Genomic DNA, 9,226 nt, shown 5'->3' with positions numbered 1-9,226 from the left:
GACCAGAATTTTTCACAATTAAAGGACGAGGGTTGAGAGAAGGTTAGTTTTATTTTGAACATTTCCAAGATAGGCCAGTCTTCAATTTCTCCAGCCATTCTAATGATTGCATCAATTTGGTTCTTAAGCCAAGTTTTTACAGGGTTTCCGATCCGATAAACGTACAGAGGCGCCCAATTAGATGCATATTTACTTGTGTTGAGAAAACCTTTTAGTCTAACATTTACTATCCTTTGAAGATTTAAAATTAGACTCAGATAGTTCTTATTCTTATACAGGGCATGAGGGCCAAGATTGAACAGCATCGAGTTGGTATGAGCTGTTAAGATGAGTCTCGTGTAATGAACAGGTAACTTATTTATCAGTTTTAGTTGTGATGAAATCTTTGGATTAAACTGATTAATTAGTTTGCTGAGATTGTTCTCATTAATTGAGTAGCTGACGTATTTCCCTGTGAGTTGAATATTGGATGTTTCAGGATGTTTGATGAGCTTTGTTTTGTTGGGATTAAGCTTTAGATTGATCTTGTTCAGTTCAATTTGGACCTCATTCAGATCTTTTTCATGATTGTTTTCATCAGTTAAGATGAAGATGTCATCAGCGAACGAGGCAACTTTGACCTTCTTTCTGGTGAGGTTTCTTATTGCTGCGTTGAGTCCAACAATGAATAGTAATGGGCCAAGCGACGATCCAGCGGCAGTACCTTTATCATCATTTCTGTAGAAGAACTTTTTGTCACGAACAAATCTGAGGGTTCGATTGGTATGAAATGATTTGACCATGGATAAAGTACCATGATCAACGAATCTAAGAAGTTCTTGTTGTATGGTCTCAATACAGATGTTGTCGAAGGCTTTCGTGGCGTCGATTGAAACAATTATACCATTTTCAAGATGTTTTCTCAGCATTACATGTAGATCGTCGACACCAAGTTTACCATGGTATGCAAATTGTGTGTATGGTATAAGTAAGTCAGGTAAGATGTTCTTGATTCTGCGAGTAAGTGTTTTATCATATAGTTTTAAAAGGTAATTAGAAATCTTAATAAGTCTCAATTTTCCATCAGGTTTCGGGATGTAGTGAGCACCGAAAATTTTGACGCTTGCAGGTATAATACCATATTGAAAAGACGAATCAACAGCTTTAATTATCTCATTTTTATTGACTTTCCAAAATTTTAACCAGAGTTTGTGAGTGAAATTATCAGCATTACCAGATCTTTTGTTGAATGAGAAATTCACAAGCCTCATTCTCTCCTCATTACTGAGACAAGACCCCCACCCTATTTCAGTTGTCTGATCAGGTTTTCTAATCTTGTAAGTGTCTAAATCAGGGTTAATTGTTTTAACTGAGGTAAACGCTGAAGTTTCATTCTTTTTGTCTGATAGCTTTTTAATAAATTTCCACATTTCAGTGCTGTTGTTCCTGATTTTGTACAAATATCTGTTAATGCCTAATTTCCTACCAATTCTAATCCGAAGACACTTTTCCTCAAGTTCTCTAATGATCTGTCTATCAGCTTTTCTCCTTTTTAGTCTTTGAATTTGGTTTCTAATTCGCTTAATTCTGTGATTGTTTGTTCCTGATTTGAACCGAATGAATCTGTGCCCTTTATCTTGAAACTCAGCGAATTTGAGGAAAAAGGTTCTAAAATCTTGTGTTGACGCAAATTTGATTCTATTTCTGTTATTGATAAATTTGTGAGTGAACTTATCATTAGTAATGAATTTCTCCTGCAGGTTGAATCTGATTGTGTATAATCTGTGGTCTGTAACTATATCCCCCTCAACTAGTTGACACCCCTTGAAATTTGCGAGTATAATATCTATCCATGACTGTCCTAAATGACCTGAGAATGAGTAATTATCTATTCTGGGTTTGTTCAGAACAAGGAGAGAAGAGTTTTCAATGAAGCTTTCAAGATCATTACCGATATTATTTCGTTTCCTGATTGACCATAGGAGAGATTCACAATTTGAGTCCATAACAACAATAAGGGGGTAGCCAATGAAAACCGAGCACATACCAATGAAGTTCAGAATATTTTGTTTCAAATCGTCATGGGAGATATAAGATCCGCCTATTATTAGTTGCTTGTTTTTATATTGAATAGCTGAGAAGATACAGTTTTTTACCTCAGTGTTGGAGGCAATTATGTTGATGTTGGTTGATGTAACAAGAATGGTTTGATCATTAATTATGATCTGATTTCGACAGAATCGAATCGAGGCTCGTCGATTAGCTTCAACGAGAACAAGGGCACAGTTTTTTGCTTTGATTGTTTGATCAATCATCTCTGTTGTTAGTTTATAATTCTTTCTGGCATTAACATATTTCAATGTAATAAGGGAAGAGCAGCCATTCATATTCAATGTCATTGTTTCTAGCGGCTTTGATTAGTCGATAACGAGTAATGGGGCAGACAATACAATTGGTCGGGTGGTCATTACCACAGAAGAAGCATTTAGCAGGTAATGTACATAGTCCTTGATGATGTGATGAGCAAGTTAAACATCTATTACCATTGGCACAATTGGGATCAGGAGAGTGTCCAAATTCAAGACAGGAGCAAAGATTGATGTTTATTAAGTCAAAGATTTGGAAAATTTTTCCGTTGAATTTCACAAATCCATCATTATCAAGAATAATATCACGATTCTCTTTACTTATGTTCAAGATTATTTTCTGTTCACTATCACCAAGTGCTTGAAGGTCGGACACAAATGTTGACGAGTCACTGATGAAGTTATTAGAGGTGATCAAGTTATTGAGAATGAGGTTTAAGGTAGTCGAGGCCAGACCTTTCACAATGAAGTACATGCGAGCGGGTGAAGGTTTGTAAATATTTATGATGACCCAGGGGAAGTTTTTTCTTAACAGGGCGATGGCGTTTTTCTTAACATCCTCCGAGTCGAAGCCAATTTCTAAGGAACAGTTTCTAACTTTATAATAGGAAACACGAGACGATGAATTTATAATACTATTGGTTAGTAGTAAAATTATTTTTTCACTAGTGTTCCGATTAATACCACTTATTAACACTGAATATTTCTTTTCAATCATGGGAGGATTTTTCACCCATCCCAATCGTTGAGCTTGAAGTTCTCGGTAGATTTTGATGTTAGACATCACGTTCATTTTGCTTAAACTAAATGAGAGTAAGAGTTTGTCAGTTAATGTGGGGTTTTGTTTCCTGAGTCAATCTATTATCTACTTGCCGAGTTAATTGTTATCAATTAAAGTTTGTGCTTTGATGTGTTAGTGTGAGAATTGAATTAGTGACATTAAAGTGTTAAACTAACTGATAATGAGTGTAACATTTTACCCTGATGATGAGGCTGGTTGAATTAATTTAAGTTAATTGTGTTAATGTTGATACAATGAAGCTCAAATTTTATCATTTGTGTTAATTATTGTTAATAGAGAAGAAGCCACTAATTATATATTTGAAGATTAAGGAAAGGATTAGTTTTTAAGTTAGTTTAAGATTTCAGAAGGGTTAATTAAGAGACAAGGGCAAGTTAAGTGAGAGAAATGGTCAAAGTGATTTAAAGATTATAAGATTTAGAGGAAAAGTAAATGAAGATTAATTATCATGTTACTGTTTAAGTTGAAAATAGTTAAAGTAATTGAGAGGTCGTTAATTTTTATCAATTAAGTATTCTTAAAATTGAGAAGCAAGTAAATTAGCTGGAAGGTTCGATCTTTAAGAGTTCAAACGATGTCAATATTCATCACTTAGGCCATTATCAGCTTGTATTGATAATTAACCCGCTCAAGTTCATGAAGAAGCTTCTCCTGAAATCTTTCACATTTAAGATCCCAAGCATTTTCACCGATCTTCTTACAATTTGGGCATCTCCAATTCTGCTTCTGTTCACTTACAGGGCAAGTTTCTTGTTTATGGTTTGTTTCACCACAAAGAGGGCAAATACTCATCTGAGTGCATCTATTAGCGAGATGACCGAATTTGGTACATTTCCTACATTGCTTAATATCGAAGAAATCGACGGCAGGAGCTCGTTTATAGCCAACAGAGATTTGACCATTTTTATCCTCGATGGCTTCACGGAGAGCAGGATCAACTTCCAGAATGATGTCGTATAAGTTGGCATTTCGATAGAAGTGTCTAATTTCAGCCTTCCAGCACTTCTTCCATTTATTTCTAATGAAGAGTCGACTGATCCATTCATCTTTCATTTCAATGTTGAATTTGACACCAAGAATCTTAACTTTTGGATCATGTATAGGGGGAATTACCACTTCCCATTCAGGTTTCGTTTTCTTGAGATAGTTGTACACTCGAGATCTTTCAACTATTGATGAGAATTTAATTTTGGCTGAATCATATCCTGGTACCACTTCTTCAGCAGATAGAGATTCATCTTCAGCATTTTCCAGAGCAATTTCAACTTGTTCAGTAGTCAATTCACCAATTTTCCTTTCACTCTTATTCTTTAATCCTGGTATTCGCACGATGATGGTCTGAAATACAGTGAGATGAGAGACATCATACCATGTATCAGGCCTAGATTTCTTATTTTCGAATTGGACACTCAAAAGATTCTTGATTTGATTATTTGAAAGATCCTGAACTTTGATGGTTGATTCAGCAGTTTCATTCTCAGTGGCTTTGTTAATGGAAATTAGTCGATCAGTGAAATGTATAATATCAAGAAGCTCCGGTTCAGGAATTGTTTTCGAAAAGGTGACATCTTTAACCAAAAGTTGTAGATATTTGATGACAGGAAAAGCCTCAATTTCAGTGCCAACTATTTGAGGGTTAATATTCGTGTGATTATGTAGTTTAAAATAATCATATACCACTTTGAATTTATTCTTATTAGAGATTCTGGCATCTCCTGTAAATTGATAAGAGAAACATGTTTAATCATAATTCACATAAATGTAAGGTAATAATTTTGAGGTAAGTGTTTGTGTTTAAATATGGTCATTTTAAATCATTTCATTTTAAATCATTTCATTTTAAATCATTTCGTTTTAAATCATTTCATTTTAAATCAGAAAAAGTATTTTCCAATATAACTAGACTCAGTAAGTGTTAGTATGAGAGTACATACTTAATTTTTTCAGAGGATTGGGTAAACTGTCGGTAATTGGACTTTCCATTGTCACAGAATAACGGATGAGGTATCAAACTGACCGTATAACACTAAATAATCACTTTTTTAAAGAATTAAAACTTGATTAAGATGAAAACAAAGGTAAAGGAATAAAAAACACAGGAGCAAAAAAATACGTGACTTTCCTTTCTCAGCTTTTTTTCGTGATTCTCTTTTTTTCCTCAATAGATGGAGCTTTTTTACTCTATTTTGATCTGATTAAGATTAAATTGTTGTTATTTATGATTAACTAGATTAATTAATTTCTATCCAATGAATATTTATCATATTCTAAATTAGAATTACTCTTATATCAGCTCTTAGACAATCTAAATTATCACAATTTCCCTTGTAATTGAATAATAATAATAATATTATTATTTATTGTATTTACCTTTCACTTTTTTACTTTAATTGTAATTAATTGATTAATTAATGATAAGTTGATCATTTCCTATTTTTTGTTAATTGTTTTAACATTGATAACCTAAATACCATATGTCATATTTTTCTTTTGATTATGAGTTAATTGTTTACTCGTCTTTCATTGATGTTAATTGCAAAGGGGTTTCCTTGTCATTGGATTTGATAACTTGAGTTAATCAGTTAATTATATTGTAATAAAATAAAAGGTTTAACTGTAAATAGTTATATTAAGGTCAGTAATTAATTTGATTGGTTAGACAAAGAATTAATCAGTTAATTGATTACAGGTATAGTAAAGATTAATCAATGAATTACAAGTAATTACACAAATCAAAGTATTGATATTGATTGTATTAAGACAAAATATCAATAGTTACACTTAATTCAGTTATATTGTTATACAATTAACTAATTCAATAGCTAATTAACTGACTACAAACAAGCAAACAGGTATAAAAAGTCAATATAATATCAATTAATTGTCAATCAAATCAATCTAATGATTTGAAATTAACATTTAATTTTATTTTTCGTCCGCTTGGTTAATCAGAAAATTTAATTAGCTATTAAATGACGAAATTAAGCTGTTATTATCAAATCAATTCTATTAGATAATATGAATGATATCTTTGTCTTTTCGATTTCTTAATCCAGTTGATTATCGTTGATTTAACTACAGTGGATCCCAAGGATTAATCATCGTCTTTCTTATTTCTCTTTCTTTTCTGATTTCAAGATGATCACGTTTCAAATCATTTTAATTGTGATACCATCATTTCCAATCACGATCACAATTAGTGAACAATTAACTGTTGATACTTCCAAAGTCCAAAAGTCGCAGTACTGGTTAATACAAATATATTCACGGTCGATGTTGCTTCTAATCAAATGTTTAATTGTTTACATTTCATTGCCATAAATGTTGATTATCTTTAGATGATCAAATTAACTGAAAAAAACAAGAAAATTTCACAATCAAATTAAAACAACAAACATAATTTATGATTGATTAACAGTAGAATAGCAATAATTGAAACGTTAACAGAATTAAATGTCATTTAATTTCAATCAACATTTAATTGTGATGTACGAATACATGATTACCTTTGCAGAATTAATTATCAATCAAGAGAATCGCAATTTGCAAAATCTAAATGCAAATAAGACGTTTTTTTGCGCTGATTGTCATGATTAAAGTAATGATTAATCTTTGACTAGTTGATAATCTTTACAAAAAAAGGTAGACTAACAATTAGTAAATTACGAGAAAAACAACAATAACAATTAACATAAATCATACATTGTACATGTGATTGGGAATTTGTCAACCAAATAATCAACAAGTAAATTAAATGATCAGTTAATTTGACAAGTTTGTTTTCCATTGTCTCTCAGCTAAATTTAGAATTTTTTTTTCTTAATCAAATAATATAAGATGTGTCTCTTAATATGATTAATAATAAGAGGAAATTGCGTAGCAACAATTAAGGGATGAAAACTTATTATGAGACTGGAAGATTGAAAGTGATTAGAAAAAAATTCAAACCAAACAACAGAGCACAAGGAATAAGATCAACAACTTTACACTGAAAACTAATGAGAAGAGTTAATTAATAGTAATGGTGGATTATCTCTTGTAATCTAAGTGCGAGAGAGAAAGAGAGATTAGCGATTTATCTGATCTTTCTGGTGTAAAGTTTGAAATTTCGTCAACAATTATCGTAATCAATTTGATGGAGGAAAATATCATATCAAGATTGTTGTTTTTGAATCAAACCATCAATAGTTGTTAGCAATTTTCATTGGGTAATATGGAAACATTAATCTGATTAAGGAAAAATCCAATTGTATCAAGGTTAATTTGTGATGAGAAAAATGATTTCATGGTGATTAGGTGAGTAGATAAAACGATGGATTAAGACGTCAGTGTTTATACCAAGAAGTAAAACTATTAATATTGGAGAGAGAAATGATTATAAAGAATTGAAAATGACCATTTACCTGGAAGGTGAGTGAAAATTTCCGTTCATCTTTGGACTGATGGTTGATTTTCCTCCTCCTCCGACGATTTAACCACCTCCATCTCACTTCCTCCATGTTTGGGGTCCTCTTGTTGTTGTCACAATCATGATATTCACTAAGAAGCCGATGTTTTCATCTTCTTTGTCTTCTCTCTCTCTCTCTCTTTCTCTCTCATCTTCATCTTCATCTCTCTTCTAATCTCTGTCTTATAATTCTTGCTCACTCGCGATCATTTTGATAATCTACTCTCACAATTATATAAATAGTTGAAACAAATCACATTAAGGAAACAAGAGATTTTCTTAAATAACACTTGAACATTTGTATAATTGAAAGAGAGAAAAAAAAATTCTACAAAAAGAACTTTTTTCAAATTCTATTAACAGTTTTCTCATTGGTCAAGTCAATTGTTTCTGATTAGTTGACTTACTTTTCATTTTGTGTCATCACCAAAAACCAACAGATAAATTAATTAACTGTAATTACCTTTTGTTATCAATTCTCTTTTTCAACAATTAATCAATATAATCGTTAAAATGGTCTCCACAATCAACGGATTAACAATTAAATCAACGGTTGTCATCTTATTGTTAATATCACAAAGTATGTAAATTAATTTCTCTTCTTTCATCTTTACCCTTTTTTCCCTCTCTTTTTGTCTTTGTCTTTTTTTTGTTCTTTTCTCTTTAACCTTATTAATAATTTTCTTTTTCCTTTCGCCATTTTTGATTTTCTAGTTTTTCTTAATTGTGAAGGAGCCTCAATGCTTAGAAGTTTAAACAAACGAGATGCTTATTCCAGTTTAAATTCTGTGAGGACAAATAAGCTCGGAAGTGGTGAACCTTGTGAAGATAATGGAGTTACAATTAAACGAATCTGTACTTATGAGGAATGTCTTAAAAACCGATACCCAAATATTGAGTAAGTTTAATTGTTACATTGGTCAAATTTTCATTCTCTTGACCATTTGATTGTTATTGCTAAGTGATTGATAACTAATTTTATCTCTGGTTCTTTTTTGATTTTATTTTTCAGTATTTGTCGGAGATGGGATGAAATTGAATGGTCAGAAAAGGTTGAGGTGTGTCACAAATTGGTCAACACTCCTTGTAATGAGTATTAATTTACTCATTATCATGATCTTGTAAATTATTTTAATAACCATTTTTCCCCACCACCTTAATCTTCAATAACCTGATGCTCAGTGATTATGTTTTACCAAATTAACAACAAAGATCATCGTCCATTTGTATTAATTTATTTAATCTCCATTCATCATCCAACAATAATTTAAGAAAATTTAACATTTTCTGAGAACCACCATTATTATGTTCACCATTACCACCATTCCAAAGATTCACCATAAATCATCATACATATAATCAATTTCCAAGACGAATTTATATAATCAACAACTAACGAACACGACAGTCTTTTTTTTCTCTGTCCTATTGTCAAAGCAGTTGTCCAGTTTTAAATGGTCATCTTTTCCTCTTCTATTATTGGAAAAGAAAATCAAGAAATCCTGATTGATGTATTATCAGTTATAAATGTATTTACTTTTACATTGTTATTATTTTTGAACCAATTTTTCAACTAAAACGAGAAACGTTTTATAACTTTGATTGTTTTACTACCATAAGCTTTTATTCTCG

The 9,226-nt window shown here is 31.5% G+C and overlaps 1 protein-coding gene across 1 annotated transcript; it reads left to right on the top strand.

The window, feature by feature from the left end:
* Window positions 1-7,895: 7,895 nt before the first annotated feature.
* LOC128393798 (uncharacterized) lies at window positions 7,896-9,196 on the top strand. Its single transcript, XM_053354011.1, has 3 exons — window positions 7,896-8,174; window positions 8,309-8,492; window positions 8,607-9,196. Exons 1-3 carry the CDS (start codon window positions 8,108-8,110, stop codon window positions 8,692-8,694), a joined length of 339 nt encoding a protein of 112 aa, XP_053209986.1. The 5' UTR covers window positions 7,896-8,107; the 3' UTR covers window positions 8,695-9,196.
* Window positions 9,197-9,226: the final 30 nt, after the last annotated feature.

This window comes from Panonychus citri, unplaced genomic scaffold (assembly GCF_014898815.1).
Source record: "Panonychus citri isolate SS breed McGregor unplaced genomic scaffold, ASM1489881v1 Contig00138, whole genome shotgun sequence".
Lineage (NCBI taxonomy): Eukaryota > Metazoa > Arthropoda > Arachnida > Trombidiformes > Tetranychidae > Panonychus > Panonychus citri.
Note: the sequence above shows the minus strand (reverse complement) of the source record. Positions and strands in the feature narration are given on the sequence as shown.